The sequence below is a fragment of the Mastigoproctus giganteus genome, chromosome 5, assembly GCF_048544385.1.
Source record: "Mastigoproctus giganteus isolate SK-2022 chromosome 5, ASM4854438v1, whole genome shotgun sequence".
Classification (NCBI taxonomy): Eukaryota; Metazoa; Arthropoda; class Arachnida; order Uropygi; family Thelyphonidae; genus Mastigoproctus; species Mastigoproctus giganteus.
The window spans coordinates 129,497,842-129,522,061 of NC_143579.1; the positions used below are offsets into that span (position 1 = coordinate 129,497,842).

General features: G+C 35.5%; 1 protein-coding gene across 1 annotated transcript in view; it reads right to left on the minus strand.

The window, feature by feature from the left end:
• Positions 1-1,494: 1,494 nt before the first annotated feature.
• Positions 1,495-24,220, minus strand: part of LOC150085702 (protein turtle-like) — a 619,203-nt gene continuing 596,477 nt past the window's right edge. Inside the window, exons 10-13 of the mRNA XM_090374652.1 lie at positions 16,202-16,232; positions 11,935-12,038; positions 4,407-4,531; positions 1,495-2,237 (exon numbers count right to left, since the gene is read on the minus strand). Coding sequence (XP_090230778.1) covers positions 2,025-2,237; positions 4,407-4,531; positions 11,935-12,038; positions 16,202-16,232 — 473 coding nt within the window. The 3' untranslated portion in view covers positions 1,495-2,024. The remainder of the gene's footprint in view (positions 2,238-4,406; positions 4,532-11,934; positions 12,039-16,201; positions 16,233-24,220) is intronic.

Consider the following 24,220-nt stretch of genomic DNA (forward strand, 5'->3'; position numbering starts at 1 on the left):
TAAGAAAGAACTGTTTTATACAGAGCGAGTGTCTATACGAAAGAACGGTTTCAGTACTTCTCTTAGTTTATTATAGAGTGAGTGTCTATAAGAAAGAACGGTTTCACACAGAGCGAGTATCTATACGAAAGAACGGTTTCAGTACTTCTCTTAGTTTATTATAGAGCGAGTGTCTATAAGAAAGAACGGTTTCAATACATCTCTTAGTTTATTATAGAGCGAGTGTCTATAAGAAAGAACGGTTTCAATACTTCTCTTAGTTTATTATAGAGCGAATGTCTATAAGAAAGAACGGTTTCAGTACTTCTCTTAGTTTATTGTAGAGTGAGTGTCTATAAGAAAGAACGGTTTCATACAGAGCGAGTGTTTATAAGAAAGAACAGTTTCAATACTTCTCTTACTTTATTGTAGAGCGAATGTCTATAAGAAAGAACGGTTTCAATACATCTCTTACTTTATTGTAGAGTGAGTGTCTATAAGAAAGAACGGTTTCAATACTTCTCTTAGTTTATTATAGAGCGAATGTCTATAAGAAAGAACGGTTTCAGTACTTCTCTTAGTTTATTATAGATCGAGTGTCTATAAGAAAGAACGGTTTCATACAGAGCGAGTGTTTATAAGAAAGAACAGTTTCAATACTTTGTTTATTATAGAGTGAGTATCTATAGGAAAGAACAGGTTCATACAGAGCTAGTGTCTATAATGAACTGTTTTCAGACGTCTTTCTTTAGTAATGCACAAATTACAAATGAAGAACTGCTCTTAGATTGTATTCATTAAGACACTGTTATAGACCAAAGTGTCTCTAAGAAATTAAAAGCCATAAAACCTTTTTCGTACTTCTCCCTTTAGTAAGCCACTTTTATAGATTGTGTGTAAGAAAGTAAAGGCATCTGAGAAAGCCTGAGCTATTATTAGACAATTGCAGTTTATTATAAAAGACACCATCTTCCCTTTATCTTTCATTGGAATCATTATCCTGTATGGTTTATACTTATCTGTTCCTTGTTAACACGTGAAATATTTTAACAATTCATGACAAATAAAAGAGGTAATTCTTACTTTACACTGTTTTATGATTTTTGTCATGGTTATTTATCGCTATTTTTCTTATGTTACATTACATTAGCAGTCTTATAGATATAATAATTCAAGTCAACTCCATGTTGTACAATGTTTACTAATAGGATTATTAATTTACAGAATAAAAAGTGTAATGCGATGTTTATTTTATAATGAGGTCTATGAAAGAAAGAAAGATATCTTTACATTAATTAAAAGATTTTATCAAGGGCACTTTACAGCATTTGCATGATAAAACATTTTTACAAAACTCCTTTACATTTCATAATTAAACATCCATATATTATAAACAATCAGTTCCAAGAAATAAGCGAATAATATGATGGTGAGACCTGGAAAACATTGTTTACAATATTTTTGTTGGTTGTTGTCCTTGTCCGTCCGAGATTGGGAGGTAAAACAGTCCACACTGTTGGGCTCCAGCCTTTTACATGAGAGAGAGAAATGCTTGAATATCCTTGAAAGTGAAACATCACTGATTGAGTTTTCTGTCTCTCCAACATCGTCGAGGAGTCAGAGATTGTCGGATGTCTCGCAGAATCTGGAAACAGATGCACTGGATTTCGAAAAGAAGCACCACTATAACCATAGTTACGATTTCTCATAAGTTCAGATTATTAAACGACACTGTTTTCCTCTTGGTCTTCCGTATTATCTTCATCCAACGTGGCAAGATCGATAATCAGCTAGTAACAAATAATCTCAAACGCAGAGTGTGATATCGAGAGTATGGAGTGCTTTGAAACAAAATGATTAAGGATTATCTTAAAGAACCGGTTGGAACAAACTGTACACGTTTATACTTGGTCCTGGTGGAATATACATATAAAATGGATGACTCGTCTCTCACATTGTTTGATTAGGGGGAAAAAGGTTCGCTTTCCCCCGTCGTGAATCACTTGGTAATGATAGAAAGTTTGTAGTTAGGTTTAAAATTGCTTTCATACAGCACTCTCGCGTTTATTTTTCATAAGGGGGGTTTCACATGACGTAGATCCCATTTCTTCATCTTCCTCACATTTTGATGGGTGGATATGGCGCTGTAGGTCTAATTTCGCATACTCTGTAGGTGGTTCTTTTCTTCTTACTGTTACTGTGGCTGCATTTTGATGGTCCATTGGTAGAGCAAGCTCGGCATAAGTAATATCTTCTTGCTAGAAAGAGAAAAAAATAATCAGTACATCAAATGAGTCTTAACAGTAATTAAAAAGTGCTTTTGTTGAATAAATACTATCCACAGTAATGTCGAAGTATTATCGTTAACCATTTATGGTTAAGTTTTAAAAAAGTGTATACGTCTAGGTTAAAAATGCATGATCCTGTCAGGCAAATAGTGTATGCATCAAAGTAACTTAACTGCATCAACTACAGCCCTTTAATTTGATTTTCCCTGTTTGACGAATACCTCCATCTTTCTAACAGTCTTCGCCTATATCACTTTCTTTGATTCTTCAAGACATTTGCTTGAAATTAATTTCAGCTATAAACAATTATTTAATTAGGAAATTTTCTAGATTTTTTTTTTATTATCTGGGCCATGTATACTAGGCCCAGATAATAAAGATCACCCATCGTGCAGTATCATGGAATTGACGTAGACCTTGCTTTTGTTTCATATTCTGACGGTTTTCTGAGATGTCTGTGTTTAAAATAAATCTGATAAATATTTCAATGTACTCTATTCTGGGTATACTTAAGAAACTTCAGTTTATTCAAATCGTACGTCTCTGGGCTGATTAATGATGTGTGTTTCTAAGCTGTGTTTCACACATATCATACTTAAATAAATATTTCACTCGAATATTTTGTTGTACAATGAAGTTGTATGAAAACAACTTAGAAACAAACATGACATAAAACAATTTTGCAATGCTAAATTGCTAACTTAATGGATATAGTAATGCGAATTTTACTTAAAATTGATCATTATGGAGGACACTAATATTTCAATCATTTTTGTTTTTCTCTCTAAAGCTTAAAGTTCACGCAAGAATTACATTCACCTCCTTGCATTTAAAAAAAGCAAACAAAAACCCCTTTCCTTTGCATAAACAAGTTTACTGGATTTCAATTACTACACAAAATAAACATTAGTGGCTTGTGCATTGAAAAAATCGATCAACTTCTTTATATTTTGACATACCCTTTGTGAACTTAAGGCACAAAAAAGTATAAAGACAGATACATTTAACATAAAAGTTTTATTCAAATATGGTCATTCACAAATCTAGGAAATTGTAAATGTTCATTGAAGTGGGTATTCATGGTGAAAAGGGACTTGGTTGTTTTAGGGGCATCAGCAACTCTTAGACCCATAAAAATTCCTAGGTTCGAATCTATTACACTGAGTAGATTCATACTTAGGTCTTTTCCACCTGGTTTGGGGAGAACGGAAAAAAGGAACAGATGTACAGAATTCTGATTACATGGTTAGCAGGCGGTACTACCTAAACCGAAAGAAACTTTGCTACTTCCAGTTTATACAGAGTTAATTACAGAAGAAACTATAATCCAACAGACAACATAAAATTTGAAACGATCTATGGTACAAAGCAATGATATATACGATAATAATTATAAAGTAATGCTTTCATGTAAAATCAATGTATTATTATTTAAATAGTCACGAATTTAACATTAACTACAGTACTGTTTGGTTTAATGGTTACTAAAAAGTGAAAACACGACAACAGTTTTATAAAATTTTCCATATCCAACCTGCTGTGGTTTATAATTCCACTCACACAGAAGCGTATTAAGAGCTCCTTTTGTGATGATTTGATTGTACTTTCAACAAAGTCCTGTTGTTCTGATTTTTCAACATTCGTTTAGATCAAATTGGAGAAAAAATATATCTAAGCCTCATAGCACGCGTTTTAAATGGTCTTTTTGCAAGGTAAACTTTTCCAGCATACAACACGACAAAGAATAAGAAATATAATATCATCGTCTTTGTATTAAATCAAATAAATCTTCTCCAGATCCTCAATAAAGGCATGGAACTGTTCCCTTTTCCCCTTTAGGTGTGCAGAGAATAGTTCCAGAAGGAATTATTCTCATTGAAGGAATGGAGCTGTTCTCTGCATATGAGAGGAGGGGGCGATGGAATAAATCGACTTATTTTAAGTATCCGTTGAGGAGTTGCTGAAATTACAAAACTGTTTTTTTTTTTTTTTATTACTCTCAAGAGTTTAAATGACCAACTCTAGAAATCATAACTTTTGACAAACAATTGCACCTTTCATTAAATAAACCACGATTATGATTCAGATTAATCTGCACTTGTGGTGCGTTTAATTATAAACGAAATTTTAAATACCTACCCTCCTAAAAGTTGAACATGCTTGGCTACCTAAAGGATTTTCGACATTTAACGTGCGAAGTGGAGATCCCCACTGACATACCGCAACTGTACTTTTAACTGGAGAAGTAGGTTCTGCTTTTTCTTCTGTAAAAAAAAGGAGAATGATAAAATTTAACTGTTTGCAATTATTAAAATGCAAAACTAATTTCATTCTAAGGTAATTATACAGCTATTCAGTAGGAAAAAAAAGAATAGTCCGTGTATAACAAACTTGCAGCACAGGTTGAGGAGTTGTTAAAAAGCTTAAATGGAATTCTGTTAAAATGATTTTTCTATTAAAATAATATGGCTTCAATTAATAGAGCAGATTGCACAGGGACGGCACATATATTTGAATTATGGAATACCTTTAAAGCAAAAAAATCCACAGAAATCATGAACCCATACATACCATTACGAAAATGGCGTCTAATGGAGCAAAGAAAGGGATAGCATGGGTCAGTTAGGGCGACAAAAAATACTGAAACTTACAACAGCTACAAGTTGACCAATAATAGTACCAATAACATAAGGTTAGCCAGGTCAAATGCCAGGGAGAATAAACCTTTGCTGATCCAATCATAAGATGCATTTGAAGCTTTTAACTTTGCAACATTAGCATTTAAACGATGGGAGGAATCGAGAGCTGCTTCCCTGAGATAGCCTGAATTTGGATCAAGAGAAAAACTAGAACAAAGACTGACAGTCTCTCTTTGCAGACTTGCACAAGAACTGCTATGTAGAAAATATAGACTACTATATCATTACATTATCACTTATTTCTGTCTTCTTATAACAACAACTGGTATTACTACTACCATGTTAGCTGACTAGTAGCATAAAACTTCAACTGTCACTTCCTGCATTTTGTCTCACGAACATTAGGCGATACAGTGATTGAAGTTAAATCTTTATTGATTGGAGTCACGAACCTACTGTGTTAGTTAAAAATAATGTATGTACTTTGACTCTAGTGCTTCAGCTGTGCCATTATTATCTAACATTGAAATTTAGGAATGGTACAACTACCGAACCTCCTTCTGGTCTGTCGTAGAGTTCTGTTATGCATTTGCTCCAAGAGGATTCGCCTATCGAACTGATGGGAGTGCTGAAGAAATCTTCAACGATGGAAGAGTTACCCTTCAAGCTGAAGGATCTATTGAGGAGGCGCCTTGACATCTGCTAATCCTGGTCACAGGATAGGAATTGCTAATCCTAATTTAGGATAGGATTACACCACGACATGTGGCTTGTACAAATGCTGAAAATTGCCTCCACCTCTTTTTTATTTTATTTTTTCTCAATTTCCTCTTATTACGGTGGGTCCCTTCTTTGACCCCCGCTGTACTTCTTTCCTTCCCCACCCATCCCTAACTTTTCCAGCTATTCCCATAACTTTATCTATCCTGGAACCTTGTTCCGGTATAGACTATCATGAAAGTAGTAGATTCTGGCCGCCTCCACGGGACGCTGTGACCAGGTGAACATCATAACATTTACACACCCAACACACTACATAAAAATGGCCGGTTTTGGCGTGAGCTTCAACAAGAAGTACAATAGCGGCTAATGGGGGAAACCCTGGGTTCCCCGACAACAACACATGAATTTCTCTGATGAAAGACCCTTCATGGTGAAGAGAGGCTGTGCAAGTGAGTGTGAGCCATTTCGAAATTACTGATACTGTTTATTAGAAAAACTTTAAGCATAAAGGCAAGTAAGGCTCCTCCAGGAGTTAATATCACATACCCAATAATTCTGAAGGTGATCACTAGTGTAAAGTGTGTTTAGGGTCACACGGCACCAGGAATTTCCGCGTTGTTTTTATTGTGACTGATTCAGTTCGCCGTAAAGGCCAGAAATTTAAAAGTGCATGGATCTTGAGATGTGTAATGTCGTGTACCGTTGTTCTTCTTGCCGTTTAGCCGCCAGAGTGGGTGTACTAAATCACTGAGGTTAATTATGAAGAATTCCTTGGATTAAAGAAATGCCGACGTATCGCCAGTCATTTAGAGTGAAATCGGTAAGTACAGAAAGGTTAATCTGTCTTTAGTGGTAGGAAAAATCTTATAGGCTATGATTATGAGTGAAATCCAAGGACATTTAAATAGAAGTCGCATTCTAAAGAACATGGTTTTGTTAAGGGAAAATCATGTTTAACTAACCTAGTAAACTATTTTGGCACAGTTACTCATTATCTGGATATAGAGAACAATTTTGGCATAGTTTATTTGGATCATTATAGACCATTTGAATCAGTTCCTCACGAAAGGTTACTGTATATAAGCTGGACATGTTCGGATCACTGAAAAGATTCTAAGATGGACTACTGGCTGGCTGCAGGGCAAAAGACATGGTTTGTGTTTAATGGATATTCTTCAGATTGGTCAGAAGTAAGTAAGATTCGTCAGAAGTAAGGTCTCCCCACGGATCGGTTCTAGGATCACTGTTTATAATTTTACATTTCAAGAATTGTTGGAAAAGTGGCATCTAAGTTTTAAAGTAGCAAAATGCGAGGTCATACGCATGGGGAATAGATACCAGAATGAGGCTGAATTAAAAACAGTAGAGGAAAAAAGAGATCTGGGAGTTACAATACGAGCAGATATGAAACTTTTGAGCAATGTAAAAAGGCGGCCAGGAAAGTCCATGGTATCCTATCGACCGTTTATCAAACAGAAATTTGTAGAGATAGGAAGGTCATAATCCTACTGTACTCTGAAAGGACAGAAATCATGGGATACCTGGTCCTGGGCAACGCGACGCTGTCATCCCTCTGGCTAGTGCACGAACCCACTGCTTGCCAGGTATATGCAAGGTGCACTGCATTCACGTAGATGCCATCATTCGATATCAGTATGGATAAACGTCGTGAGTTAACCGACTTTAAAAGGGGGATGACAGTGGGTGCCTGACGCATGGGTCACTATCTCGCAGGTGATACAGAAATTGCACTATCCCCGTTCGACTGTATCGGGACTACGCCATTTCCGGAATAACATCTCATCGTGGACAGCGCAGTGGGCGCAGACCATCCTTCGTAGTAATCGTGCACTCACAGGGCAATGGGATTTTCCAGCAGGCCAATGCGCCTCCCCACAGAGCCGTATTGACTAGAACATGGTTTGAAGAGCATTCCGCAGATTTTACCACCATGGAATGGCCTCCTCATCCACTGAACATGAACCCTGTGGAGTATTTTTAAGATTCTGTGGAAATGTCCGTTTGAGCTTTGGATCCTCTACCCAGGAATGTGACGGAATTATGGACAGCGGTGCAGCAAGCATGGATGTTAATACTTGTGGACTGAATGCCTTACCGTGTAAATGTCCTTATCCGGTGAAAGGTGAGCCTACCCATTACTAGGTAGGTATCTCATGATTTCTGTCCACTCAGTGTATAAGCCAATTGTAAGTTTGCATTTAGAATATTGTCCAAGTGTGGCCACCTCATCCGAAAAAAAAGACCGAACTTCTTGAAAGGTTCCAAAGACACAAAAGGGCGACCGTACGATGATAGACTCCGAGTGAATGAAGGAAAAGAGTGGTAATCAATGCACACTTTTCTTCCTGGATTAACGTTATTAATCGAATTCCTCATGGTTCGGTGATGGACCCATTGTTGTTGTTTTCTATATTTATCAATGAAAGCATATTAGTTTTAATGTACAAGTTTGCAGATGATACAAATGTTGGAGGGGTGGTTAATGACGATATGCTACTGCAACAGGATCTATAGAAGTTAGGCATATGGGCTGAGAATTCGCAACTAGGTTTAACATCGACAAATGCAAAGTACTGCACATGGGTAGCAGGTTATAGGCAGTAACCCCAGAATAACGTCCCGACTGTGTGTACTACACTCACGGTAGTGGAAAATGAAAGAGATCTGGGCGTAAGCATGCAGTTAGATAAAAATTCTCTGAGCAGTGCACACAGTTCATGAGGAATTTTGTCAACGATATACGGGATTTTTACCAGCAGGGATAAGGAGATGATTATTCCATTACATAAGACAATGGTCAGGCCACATCTTGAATACTGTATACAGATCTGGAGACTCCATTTTAGGAAGGATGTAGAGCTGTTGAAAGAAAAGGGCAACGGGATTGGTGAAGAGAAAAAAAAAAGGTGCTCTTAACAAGCAGGTTTCGGTTCTGCAAACTGCAGCGTCTGGAGACGGCATCTGACATAAGATCTTATTTAAGTATGAGTGAGCTCAATGCTGATGGAATTCTTCCTCTTGCTTAGCTTACGCACATGAGGGGACATCAATTCAAATTGAGCAAGGGCGGTTTCATAATGGATGTGCAGAATTTGCCATTAACGAAGAAACTTCCATCTGTTGTTGTTGTGGAAGTTGGTAGCATTCTAATGCTAATTATGTAGGCTACACAGCTAGGCAACCAGTTACCTCAGAGGGTGCCTGACTGAGGTTTATAAGGTTCTGATGGGGATAGTAAAATGCATGACGTTGGAATTTTCAGTTATAAAGAATTCCAGAACTAGGAACTATAAATTGAAATTTCAGAGAAGAGGTGTTTTGTTAATACTGTTTAGCGCTGTTTTGCTAATACTGATACTTTCTCCAATAAAGCGCTGGCTAAATTTGCAGGACCACCAACTTTTCTTTTTCTTTTTTGGAATTAACTAAAAGGAGAAGAGTGCATTGATGGATTCTAAAATAGGAGGTTCCTAAATTAAATTCTAATTAAATCATGCAGAATTTTACTTTTATTGTAGAATCTCTTTAATTCATTTTCTAAAGTTAGTCGCCCTTTCCTTTCCATTACTTGAACTTCAACATTTATCCCTGTGAGGTGGACATTAACACCATCAATATTAACGTGATGAGATGTATAACTCGAGCGCATTGTCTTGCCTGAAACAAAAGATATGTATTTATTCAAATTTCTCGCCCTTCTCTGGATCATCATTTACCTATTTATTTCAAGCAGTGAGACTATTTTTCATTTTCTGAATAGAGGGACAAAAGGTCTGTGGTGACATTTCTTTCCTTTTATGCTACGCTTGTGAAGATCATTAGTCATATTTTTCAAAGAATTTCGTTTTACTGTTTACTTAACATACTTATTTCTGTGAAATAAATGTAGTTATTCCTGGAGCTTATTGATATCTATTTTGTAGCAATAGTTTTAAAATCATTTGAAAACTAGGAGCTGTGTTTTCGTGTGCTTAAAACTAACAATGCTTACAAAGGGATCCATAACCACAGCCATTTAAATTCAAATGTTACACTGCTAGAACGTGGGTAATATGTAAACTCAAACAAGCCTGTCAGCACCAGATTAAAGCCCAAATTAATCTATAGAATTAATTAACGAGTGGTTTTATTAAAAGATTCATGCCAGAGTCACTACTTCACATCGAGGTAAACGCTTCTCTGTTAAACAAGGATAAGAGGCAGAATTCCGTCAAACTTTGAAGGAAATAAATAATACTGGATGTTATAAAATGCAAGTATGACCCAAACTAAAGAAACAATGTGCAGTGAGATGAAGGGCCATGAAAGTAAGCGCAGAAGTTTGTTTTCAATGGCCGTTTTGGATGTTGTGGATGCTGGAAAGCCCTTAATAACTCCTCCCCCTATCATTAAGCATTAAAGAGTACTTCACATTTTTCTTCACTCGTCTATTGTAATCAAACTCGTACCTCTCCAAAGGAGTAATAGATGGCATTGTATCACACTAACAAATCTGCTGCAGAGAACTGGTAAAATGTTTTTCCCTCTGCAATATTATATTTATATGTTCTTCTCTGAAACTACCAACAAAATTAAGCCTTTGTTCAATGAATTAAACATACGTATCAAATTTCTTAGAAACAACAGTTAATATTTCTAGAGTGTAGCAATGCCCACAAAGTGGAAAAGGTGTGCAAAAATACATAAATTAAAAGGGTGAGAATAAAAATGATACAACAAAGTGGGTGGGCAAATTTTAGTAAGCTAAAATACATATCTAACAGTGAAGTCATGATAAATTTAAAATGAAAACCTTAAACAAATACGTCCTTTTCGATATGGAGCTAAACTTGTCTCGTCTCCATTTCACCCTAAGTACAATGGACTGTACGTTCTCATGATCAGAATAAATCAAACACCTGTCTCTAACCTCGATCATAAAGAGTCTTCCATACCAGCTTAGTCAGAAAAATACATGGGAGTGCCTGTCGTTGGACAGGTCTAGATTCTTTAACTGGAGGAATTCTTCAAACCTTCTCAATCGGAGCTGTAGTTAGCCGATCACAATTGGATGGAGCAGGGTCTCCCCCCGGATGTTTTTCCCCCACTATATGGAATTCGGCCAGTAAAAACACATTTTATACAGCCAAAAGACATATGGCCCGTATTAATTATCTAACTAATAGTGCTGGAAGTAGTGGGGCTGAAGTGGGAGGCGACTACGAGAGGAAGCAAAATTGCTTCCCTACTCATTTTATCACAAAGAATTTAAATATGTAGTTTGAATTATAAAATTATAGAACCTAACCCCTTGTACTGAATTTAATGACTTATATTGCATTGACAGTAGAAAACCCCATGCACTACTGTTTATGTATTTGTAAATATATATACACACATCTAAAATTTCTCACTTAAGTCAAGGAGAGAACCTGCTAGCAGTTTTTTGAAGTTCGAAGGACGAATGAAGTGTGGCTTCACACCGAATAAAGAACGTTTTGCCTGCGACAGTGCAGGAGATGTAAATAGAAGTAAAGTTTCCTGTTATTTTATATTAATTCTTTGAGTAGCTTCATTACTCAGGAAATATGCACAGTTGGTGTGGTATTAAGTCAGCGTAAACAAGTCCAAGGATTTCTTTAAGAAACGGAAAACACTTTCAGTGCCACCTTAACGAGGATAATCAAAATGCGCTTGCAATTCTTTATTTTTCTTCTCTTTGCTGATTACCCAGCCTGACTGCACTGACCACTGAATAATAGGATCGTTAGCGTGGTGAAAGAAGCCTTTTAGAAAATGTCTGGGTCGAAAAAACGCCTTTAACTGAAGAGAAAAGAAGCCAGAGACGCACTGCTTCGCATTTTCTATCAGTGTTGAAATAAGAAAGGAGAAAAAAAACGCTGGAGTTGTTTGGCTAAAATTGCTCTTTCTATTATTAGTTTAGTTGGCAACTTATACGTACTGCAGTTGCAGTCTATCTATTTCATACATTTATTTGAAAGAGTTAAACTATTGTATTTTCTCGCACATGGATAGTTTTATTTGTTGAAGATTGCTCAGATTTAAATATACCGTACGTTCAGTTCATTGAGCTAAGTATTCCAGCATATTAAACATTCTGAGTTTGTTGACATTGATACTAACAAACAAAAAGAATTTTGAAATTTTCTTCAAGCAGTCATTAACCAAATTAATCCGAATTAGAAAATGTATAAATAAAATCAATATCATCTTAAATTGAAACAAAAGTTCGTTTTTACTGAGAGGAAACAATCTATCTCCAAATTACGTACAGGGTTTCTTACCTGAAAATTGCGGCCTGTTGTTGATTTTTGAAGGAATGATATCTGGTCCCTTTTCTTCACAATCGGCACTATCGTCTGTATCTTTCTTCAGCGGCGTTTGACATCTGTAAATAAGGAAATTCAAAGTTTAAGCAAACACTGTAAAAACAAATATTCAAATTTGTATATATTATTTAGGTTAACACACAGCTGTTAAACTTCAGCTTTCATTTCATTCAATGGCAAATATTTTAACTCAACTTCTGTGCACTAGGTTGCATTCCTTATTTGCCCATGCATCGCCAGTGGTACACTCGCATAGATTGGAAAACAATGCAACAGTTAGATATGAGTTAACTCAACACGTACGCTTTGTAGCATTTTATTCAACAACCTTAAAAATGTACCTAATATAAATTTCACGAGCATGCTTATAACTTGCGGACTATTTACTTGTATGCAGTTTATCCAGAATGATTAGGACATCTGCACTGCATAGAGCCCAAACCTGTTTTGGTTTAAAAATGCTGAATCGTTATCTTTTAAAGATTCAGTGCCATTTCGGATGTATGCATATTAAATTAATTAAACCTAAATGATGCTACTTTGAAGTACAGCTATTTTTAAGAGATCATTAAAGAGTTCTGTGGAATACTCCCAAATTTTAACTAAATTGTCATGGACAATGATTGAGAAGAGAGGTCAGACTGATTAGCCCTGCTCGATCTCCAAATCCTACACCTTTATTCTTTGATGGTGCGAATAATTTAAAAGACAAGGTTTATTCCGAGTAGATGAACTGAAAGTACAAATTACTCAAGAGGTAGGTGCTGTTACTTAAACCCACATGGGAAAATATCAACTACAAATGGGATGCACGCAGAGATATGGATGTCACGCACATTATTCTTCTTATTCTAAAAAGAAGACACTTTTCGTGCTTGGGGCTTCCATAAAAATGAAATCTCCAAACATTAAAAAAGGTATTCGAAGTTATAGTAATTGTTGATATTAGACTTGAATTTCTGCAGAATGTGATTTGGGGAAACACATAAAAGGCAGTTTGTTTCGGAAAACAGACGTAGAACGGATAAATAGGAAAAGTTGGTCTGTGCGTTTGGAGTTGTACTGTGGGCAATGGATGCTGAATGGTTGCAGCAAGTGTTCCGATAGGTTTGGAAGAGAGTGGGTAACTATAGATTCATAAGAACACTGTAGATTCCAATTAAGAAAAACAAATATAGTTCTGCTGTATTAGCATATAGCAGAAACTGAAAGTCAATGAAACAGAGAGTGGAGGCCTTTGTAAAAGATATGTAATTAATTTAGCAAACAGTCCTCTTTAAATGAAATCTACGAGTTTGAAAAATATTTTGGGGGCATCACGAAAATTACCGCTATTGAGCGATTAACAATTCTACATTTGTATTTTAGAGAAAATTCGAGATTTGTACATAGTGCTCAGTCGTTTAGAAGAAAAGTAATGCTGAGAACGAAAGAGAAAACCCCATTTTTTGTGTTTTTTTATGTGCAGAGGATTGTTAAAATTAATTAAATTTAATAATTTAACCATTGAGAAAGTTATGCAAGTGAAAAATTTAGCAGCACAATATAACTTTTAGGTTTAGAAAAATGCCAAAAAAACCTTTCTTTGTAGCTAAAAATAACGGCATTATTTTTGATTCTATAATCTCAATACACCACTATAAGATTGATCTCATTTGATAAGCGTCTTAGTGAATTATGATTTGGAGAACACTTAAAAGGGGCATAAAAATGCTCTTCAAATTCACTTACTAAATAATACCATCCAGGTCCAAGTTTGAAACTGATTCTAGATCATAAATGTCATTTTGCTTCGCCCAATCATTGATTTTTACATTTTTAAAAGTCTTCCTTTTTTTTTTAATTAAAAGAATAACTAAGATTAACTAGAATTTTAATTACGCGTATATGTAATATTTGGATTCTAGTATCAGCTAGCTGGAAGTTAATCAATTCTATTACTTTAATTCACTTTTTAAGTGGGAATACACCTCTTATATAAAATACTAGAATAGTACTAGAACTTGCGAAATGTACATTTATTTTAAAAATAAATACCGCGAACTTAATTCGTGTCAAACTGTTTAACACGCTACAAACGTAACGATGATTAAGGAATACACTTGTGTCACATGATTACCACTGGAAGCGGTAATCATGCGGGAATACGACGAAAAAAAAATCGCACCTTTCATAGTAGAAAACGGTTACCATAACTCGGCGAATAAAGGGTGGAAATGCTACCGAATCTTCCGTACATCCAAGGGGTCTCAGCGAATGTTTTAAAGGGGTCTCCAGTATGTTTTAAATGTGGATAAAACCACATGAAAGTTAAACACTAATAATGATGAGGAAGTGAGTTGAAAGTGGAAAATGCTTCTCTTGAAGAGGGATTTCGAAGCTCGTGTAGCATTGACAATTTTGTATAAAAAAATGGGCTTATATCAATATCTTTTTTGTTTCTAAAATAAATGCGCTCATTATTGTAGTTGAATCCTCATAAGAAATTACTACTGTTAACGGTCTCTCGCTAATGATGAATGTCATGCCCTGTTGTGCTGTTGAACGAAATGTAAATATAATTGGTTGTCTTATCTGTGATTAATGCAGCTCATAAAAAATTTTAATTTGTATTGTACAATTAGAGAAACTTTTAAATGGAGAGAAATAAGGCTGTGCGTAAAGTTCCTTAAACTATTCTTTTTAATAATGTTAAGCCATAATTCCCTATCTCCTTAAATTATAAATTTAATAACTTATAAAGTACTAAAATAGCACAAATAACAGAAAATAATAAAAATAACAAATAATAATAACAACAGAAACTATTACAATAAACAAATGATTCCATTAAAAAATTTCGCGTCGTCTTTTAGCCATTTTAAAATGCATATTTAATTTTGTTTATGCATCGCTGTAGAGAATAAAATTATTAAAAGGCACGTTGAGTGCGATGAATACCAAACGGACATCAAGTCTGAATAATTTTGAGATTTTACAAACGATCATTATATAAAATTTTACGAGCTCATTATGCGTAAATATAGATTTTCATTAGAATAACTACCTCTTTCTTTTAATGATCTTTTATTAAATCCCTACATTAAGTACAATTAAATCTCTAGCACCTTTTTATTCACTTTATTCTGTCGTTCTTAAACTTGTGTTGCAGCATTCCATTTTCTGAGATGATACCTAAATTTTTATCTAAAAAGTAGAGTTACTGTTCTATGTTAAATATATGCAAACGAATGTTTAAAATAGAATAAAAGTCGCATTTATTCGGCTAATTTTACACTTAAAAAAAACATGATAACAATTTATTCGTGCATGGAGCTTAAAACGAGTGGTTTTATTAATTGTTGAAAAAACTATTGGCATATGTTTTAATAAAGACTATTAAAACATATGCCAATTTTTTTAAAATAATTATTTTATTAATAATTAAGAAAAAGTAAAAGAATGGGAATATTAGTAGAAAACCTGATCATTAAGTCTATGATGGGGCAAAGCCAAAACAAGGAACGTTTTATAAAATATTTTTAATATATATTTTCAGAAAAATATATCGTTTTAAATATTAATAAAAATATGACACGACGTATCTTCAGGGGCTTAGAAATAAATCTGAAAAAAAAATTTCCTACTCTTGTTGCAAAAAAAAAAAAAAATATTTTGACGTGCTTCAAATAAGTTTGCTTTTATTTCAGATTTATAATAAACTACAAAGATTGAAAAATTTAACGTGTGTCTTCAGTGTTTGTTAAATCAATTTCAACTGAAATATATTTCTCCTCTGAATTTACCAGGCTAGTAACTTCTTCCAGGATGAGAAGAATGAAATATTTTATTTCTGTCACAAAAAGAATAATAAGTAAATACGAATCACCAGGCAAAATAAATCACTGAGACGGTCTCCTGCTCCACCGTTCTTGGGAATAAGAATTGGCACAGAGAATATGGATGAAATGCAATCTCAAAAATCAAATTAAATGTGCCCACAATTTTCAAAATTCGTGTATTTCGGCAGACAACGTCGTTCAATTTCAAGAAGAAATTGTCTGAAATATCATGTTTACATCGTTGCAGAGGACATCTTTTATGCGCACTGTCACAGACCTGAAGATTTCTGTGGTATAAATCTATCACAGAATTCAGTTTTATTCTATAAAAATACACGTAACTTAAATGCTATTCAAGTAAAGAAATTCAATATTTCAGAATATACATATTTCACACTTACTTGTCAGCTGTTGATGGAGTGCGCTTAGATGCTGCGTGAAAAAGAAAACAAAAATTCACAAATAATTAGTGGCCTTGTCATCAGAATACTTCGGTACCACATCAGATTTTTTTACATATTAAAATTTGATATTGTCTTACTGTTGCTGAATTTAGTGATATTTTAGAATCTAGAAAGGTTGGGTGCGAATTATAACGAAGGTTAGTCTTTAAAAAAAATCACGCTTGCTTTATTTAACTATAACTTAGTAACGAAGAAAATAATGGATAAAATAATGTCCCTCTTTTAACCAGGCTTATATAAAATTATACTTGGTACGTAATCTTGGTACACGAAAACACACAGACGCTCCATGCTACATTTCTGCTCATGCTCACCTCAGTAATATGGCTCGACATCTAAATCTAACACTTATTTAATCAAGGCAAAAGATGGCATTTCATTTTCACTACTCATTAATGAAAATGTAAGCCCTAGTATACTTTCGGATTTTGAGATTTGTCGTTAACAGAATACCTACAATGTGGACGGTAAACTTAGCAGATGCAAATAGTTTACCAATTATACAGGAAGGCAGGCTCCTATTTGGAACATAGAGAAGAATTCATGTATGGGACTAATCAGTTGCGAAAGCTTTCTCATGATTAGAACCGATAATCAAGCTTCTCCTATGACAATTAATTTTGCTTATAATGCACTTTCATACTCCAAAGCATTGCAAATAGCGGTGCCATTCAGCTTTCGGAACTGGTAAAGCAGACGGCTATCTGCGAATTATCAAAAGTAAAGCCGCTACTGTTGCTAATCATCCTATGGAAGACGAATGTTTCCCGTATTAATCAATAGGGTTCATATGTTAGATGAGATTCTTTCTCTTCATTACTGAATATATAAAATACCGTTGTCCTTTTCTTCTAATCAGGGATGTGGAGTTGCTTGAGCGAGTGCAGAGAGGGGGTGGCAGGATTGGTGAGGGGAACGATGGCGTGGTCTTACCAAGAAAGACTTAGGTTCTGCAAATCGCGGCGTCTGGAGACTGGGCGCATGCGAGGTGATCTGATTAAGGTGTATAAGGCCTTGAATGGGTTGAGTAGACTCAGTTCTGATGGTATTCTTCATCCTGCTCAGATTACGAACCTGAGGGGGCATAAATTCAAATTGAGCAAAGAGAGTGATAGAATAGATGTGCGGAAATTCGCCTTTAGCCAGAGGATTGTTGCTTGCTGGAACAAACTTCCATCTGTCGTTGTGGAAGTTGATAGCTTAAATAAATTCAAGGAGGAACTGGACAAATGTTTAGAGGGAATTGATGTGTGAAATATATATATTTTTTTGGCTGATTCTATGTAAGTTTTCTTTCTTGCATCATATACCTCTACTAATGCTACTTATAGAGCTTAAACGTGGAGGGAATTAACTTATCAAGTGGATGATAAGAATGTGCAAGAATATCTAAAGTACTCCAGACTTTTCTATCAGAATGGATATTTATTAGCTTTATATGATGATTTACGATGATTAAATGAGACATTTTATATGACATATGAAGAGAAATAATAAAAATGTTAAGTATTTTACAGTGTATAAAATAAATGTTAATTTTATAATTATAAAATATTTTTTTATAATATATAAAACGCGGATGGGCAAGTTTTTTTTTATATTATAGGTCGTTTTGAAAATTAAAATGTGTCTTATATTAATTAATTAATATTAATTTACGAGATTCAAATCGCTTCAGTTCCTGATTTGGATGATTTTTAATGAGCGTCTTTTTAAAGTCTGTGTCTGTGTATTATTTTTGTTTCAGAATAATTAAATAATATGAGAAATAATAAAATTCTGTTTGTACTCCGGCACCATCATATTACTCAGAGGAGTTATACAAGTGATAATAATATTTCCCGAACAATTTATCACTAAGATGTTTTTAAATAAAATTATTTGAAGATACTTGGAAAAAAGTATCAACTCGAAACAAAAGTTCAGAGACTCTGCGAATTAAATTAATGTCTCTTATTGATTAAAATAAATTCACGTTTTGGAAAGGTTGATAATTATATCCAAGAAAAGACCTAACAAAGTCTAAATAACAGTTTTATTTTATTTTTTTGTGAACAAACTTCTTCAATTACAGAACAATTAATGATACAAAAAGACAAATCAATAATGAAGGAAAACTAAAAATCATATTGAATGAGAAAGATTCAAGTGAATTTTAATGTTCACTCATTATTCTCCAATTAAAAATACTGATAACTACGATTTGTAATTCCGCTACCACTATCTAAAATGCTTGATTTAAATGGTACCTTCTTCTATAAAATAAGTACAGTATACCTAGGCAAAAAGAAAATAGAAGCTGTAGTCAAATAAATCATTTAATCTTTATTTCATTCGATGCAACAAAAGACTCAAGGAAATAATCGACATTATCTAAATCCTAGAAATGGGACACGGAGAGTCATCAGGACAGCATTATTATAACAAACATATTCATATGGTCGATACCTTGTCTAAATCCCTACCAATAAATAATTCAATAATAATAAATTATTATATTATTTTAATAAAATCAAAAAGGTATAGAGATATTGGTGATCCACATAGAATTTATTGAACTGAAAGGTGGCCTGCGGCGTTAAGAATCACTGGGAACAGGAATATGAAACAGGAGGGAAAGTGAAAGCTTCAAGGGTCATGAGGTTTAATCATAAAGCTCTTGAAATTTCTATAGAATATAGTTTGACAAATGTGCAAAATTATGTGTAGCTTTTAATTTATTTACACCTTTAGTGGAGCGGAAACAACATTATCAGAAAGGATATATATATATATATATATATAGAGAGAGAGAGAGAGATGTGTTAGCTTAAAAGTTTCAGGTGAAAAAAGAAACCAATTTTGCACAAGAAAAATCACTCGTTTTTCTTTTTCTATAAAATTCAGCTTCGTCACCATATGTTACCTCTGCACTGCACTAAAAACTTTCCCTTCACTACCCTTTATTCGTAGTACTATTGTACGATCCTGACAGCTATTTTTGATAATTCTGAGACAATTTGGCCATGTACGCACAAGGGCACATCATCGCAAAATAAAGAACCTAAGTCTTGATATTATTAATAATAAGTGTTGTTTCGTGCCTCGAGTTGTGCTCGATTGCTTTTGCTAACCTTCAAATGCAATTCTCTGCAAGCCGTTATCTGCGGTGTCTCCTTCTAAAAAGCACAGTGCTCCCTACATTGCCACGGTTCACTGTGTCTATTATAGCCCTACTTGAAGGAATCCTCCTTGTCGCTTGCAATACAGGAATACGGAAAAAAGAGAAAAATGTGCAGGTTTTCGCAGATGTGCAAAGGAAACTACGACGAAAGAAGCGCTATCTTCCCTTACTGACATTCAGGAAGCTTACGGATCCAGGTCTTATCTTCCGCTCCCTGAGAACCACTACTGGAATCTTTTATAACTATTTCATGCGGTCACGCCATCAGGAGACATCTGATAACAAAGCTCGATATGCGCTGACAGTTATTTATGTGTGAAAGTCATCACGCAGGAAAGGAAGCCGATCCACTAGACTGCATGAAGATGAAAGTTCCAAGGATAAGGAGACGTATAGAAGTATTTAAATTCACGAAGAAATATGTCACTTTCTTTGAACTACTATCGCTGGCTATGACTCGACATTTCCTTGAGGGTGGGCCGAATCATATCTTAAGTCTAAAAAAAGTTTACAATAGTAGAACAAGATTGTGGGACATTTTCTACATATGGTTTTGAGAAGTTTTGAAACTAGGATGTATGCACAAAATGTAGACATATAGATTTAGTATTGTAAAAGTGTGGGATGCCACGACAGACCAACGCTCTAGGAGTTTGTAGATGAAAACTACAATGGGAAAGTTTTTAATAATTTCGGAATGGAGTTATCTAGTGTTCAGCTGCGATTCGCTGACTTTTTAGATTCTATGTTTATACTATAGGTGGGATACATCGTTTTTGGTGTTAAGGAAGTTTAACTTTATGTTTAATAGTGCGTATCTGGACATACTGACCAGATACAGAATATTAAATCTAAAGTGCAGATTAAATAATTGATTTAATTGAAATATGCATGCATTCAATCAAAATTGCACAATTCTAGAGATATTTAGTGTTCTCGATAATTATTACAATAAATATTTTCCACATTCAAATAAAGACGTTCTAATGCGAAGTAATCCTTCTGAAGATCAAAAGCACCTACACCAGGGTTAGGAGAGGGGGGAAAAAAAAAAGAAGAAAATTTCTCTCACTCCTGCAAGCCAACCTGACAAGTAAGAAAAATCCACTAAGCTAAAAATTCTTGGAAAACAGAGCTCTGAAAACAAAACAAGCCACTTTGAGAGCCACCGACAATACTGATAAGAGAAGCAGTTTGATCGAAAACACATGTTGTTTTCTGCGGACAGCGATAGGGTGGGTGGGTCATTATTGGCTGTCTCAGTAGCAGGCCATGCGCGTGCATCAAACTTTTGTTCTGGCTCTTGTGTTTTTGGCCGATCTGCTCTTTTATCACACATAGGCGGTTTTCATGAACCTACTCTAAGATGGACTCCATCGCGCGACGCATACGCACACAAAGTAGACGTCGGCAGGCAGTGAAGAGGAACTTCTGAAAGAACAGAATGCTGTTTTAAACTTGTCTTCGGTGCAGAGTGTGTGAGAAGTCGATATACAACTGAGAGGGTGGTAGTGCTCTGTAATCATCGTTTCGAAATAGAAAATTCCCTGTTTTCTTTCACTAGAACACCTTACAAGGGTTTATTTGCGTGTAGAATAAACACAGACTGCAACCACCGGATTTATAACATTGGATATTTGCGCGTGATACATTTTTTAAAGAAACATTAAGGAAACGCACAGACATTCTTTCTTATATGAATTATTTTAATTATTAATACATTTCAAAGAACAAAAAAGGCATTTATCTCCATCAAAATTGAACATAAACAAATATGAGATTTATAAAGTACAGGAAACTCTCGCTTTCGAGTTAATGTATCTCGTGAAGATGCCGTGTTAAGTGAAAACGAGTTAATCGAATATAATAACCAATGTAAAATACTGTAATTTATCCAACGGGCTTTCAAAACTATTTTTTTAAATAACGTTTTTACTGCCAATAATAACTATAAAGTAATTAATTCTTGATATAAAAATGTTTGCAATAATAACACAGCAGAGAATTGATACGTGGTATACAACAGCGGGAGGACGGCTCACTGAAACAGTGGTGGACACTTACAGAAGGAAAATGCGCTCAGTCGGTTTATTGCCATCATTGCGATTTTGCGAGTTTGCTTGTATCATTTGAATAACTTCCTAGCAATTATTGAGTAGCTAACTGGAAAACGACCGTGTTAAGTGAATTTTAATCCATGTTAAATAAATTTTGGCAACAATTTATAAACCGTGCTAATTCGAAAATCGTGCAAAGCGGCGAGTCTCCTGTATATCTGCATTATTAAGATTTGGCGACGAAAAGGAACTCCTTCAGACCAGAAGTAGGCAATATTTTCTCAAAATGGAAATGGTAACGAGTTCCCTCCCACACGAAGAAAAAAGACATTTTATTGTAAAGTAATCAGAAGAGAAATAACGTGCATATAACAGTATCATTACCAGTTTAAGTAACAAACATGAATCTCACAAATTAGGTACATCTACGTACCTAATTCGTAGATATTTAGCTCCACAGCAGCCTGGATTCTATCTAGAATGGACTCTACGAAGTTTCGAAGGCGTCACACAGGGGTAATGGTCTATGTTGATTTATCTGCTTCCTACAGTTGTTAAAAATTGGATGGTTGCGGACATCTTCTCTGAAGTGTTCTGTCCACTTCAGAGGAGGCTATATTCACTCACATATTTAGTGTGCCGTAGGTCTGTTGCAATTATCAGATAACCCGTAGTGTCCAAATGTTGCTTCAGTGGTTTAAAGGTATCATGAAATTACTCCCAGCAACATTACACCCTGCATCGTTGACAAGATGGGTCTCCATGGCCTCATGCTCTCCGTATATTGGTCCTGCCATTAGAATGAAAAAAATAGTAAAACTACGACGGAAACCCGGTTTCACCGTCGATTATGACACCCCATTCGTGTCTAGTATCGTGCATAGATTGAAGGAGATGGGGAGGGAGGGGATGCGGGAAACTTGGCTCTGTTGACTAAACATGGGTTTCGCCACTTCAAGTCTCCAATAAGCAAAATGGTGGTATTGCACCAGTTGATGAGAGTCATGTACCACCTATACTAACTAGTGTTAGTATTATATTATTAGCCCTATTTTATATTAGTAGCGGTATTAATAGTATCGTGCATGGGAGAAGGGAAGGGGGAGATATAGGAAACTTTGCTCTAAGAGATTAAACATGGATTTCACCACTTCAAGCCTCCAATAAGCAAACTGGTGGTATTGAACTGATTGATGAGAGTCACCTGCCACCTAGTGTTAATATTAGTAAGTATTGTATTATATTATATTATATTAGTAATAGTCACTGTATATGTATAAAAATTTTGATAAAGCATTTTACCAGTTTTCCTTGCAGAAAAACTGGTAAAAATTACTAAAGTTTCTCTTGGATTTATAAACAATTGATTTAAGATTATTTGTATCTTTCACTGTTAAAGTTTTCATGGTTTCCCAGTTAATTTTCGTACAGGAATGTATCTTGCTAGGCTTTCCTGAAACTTAGTCAATAGGTTTCTTTAATAATACAGTACTTGAATATCCTACAACTGTGTAACCAGACTACACAGTTGGTCGGCGGCGATGGTATCATGGCTTGGGGGATATTTTCATGGAAATTACTGGATCCCACTCATCTACACTGAACAGATCTTCACCTCCAGATCTGCCCGAAGTGGTGACCGTATATCGAGATGGCACCGGACGCTTTAAACAAAGCTAAAATTGCGCAGGTATGGTTCTAGGATCATGTTCAAGCATTTTTTGCGCTCCCATGGCCGTCAAATTCCCCCAACATCAACCCCATCGAACATTTGTGGGAAGCGGTGGAACGTAGATTTCCACTCTACGCCAGTTCCTCTCTCCGTTGAAGAACTTCGGGACGTCCTTCTGTCCAACTGATCCAGGATACCTTCTGCGTTCTAGGGGAGTCATGCCACGCCGGCCGCCTCACGGCGAAAAGTGGCTTAACCTTTTAGTTAGACAGTCATAATATTTTGGCTAGAAAGTAGCCAGGGAACCAGATAAGACTGCTTCCCGCATCATTTGCCACTAGGTGTGGCAGGCGCGATGGTCGGACCCACCTAAAGGCGAATAACACGGAAATTCTTTCCAAATATAGATAGAATCCACTCTAACCCTACCTCTTCGTTTTCACCTGGCTCAGCTATCACCAACCTTCTGACAGGTCATAGAGTTATAAAAGCGAATCTCATAGCCCTTGGAATTGGGACGATCCAACCTTTGCCTGCGGGGATGTGGAAACCTAGATTCACCTGTTCCACGAATGCCCTCTTTACGATGACTTTAGAAGCATTCTTATCACAGCCATAAGATACCTTCCAAAACATCAAGAAAATCACCTACTTGACAGCAAATACAAATATAAAATGCGCTATCACGCTGTGTCCAGAACTTATTTAGTAGAAGAAGAACCTTGTTCAGACCAAACACAGACCCACCACGAATTTAAGACTAAGACAGAGTACCACCTCATATGTGCCTTACTATGGACAATACTGGACTAACCAATCACGAACCTGACCTCAAGTAATCGTGGCGGAGACAAGCCAGAGAATAATGGGCAGCCTAGGTACTTTCTAGCGGTGTGTGTGGGCAACGTGGGATCCCACCAGGGGTCCTGCGGACAAATGCCAGGATTCACAACAGAACCCAACTCAATACAATACTACACAATCAATAAACAACACTTTTCTGGCATTTACAGCACTACTGTATTGCTTCACAGCGTACACACGAATATTTTTGTATTTTAGAA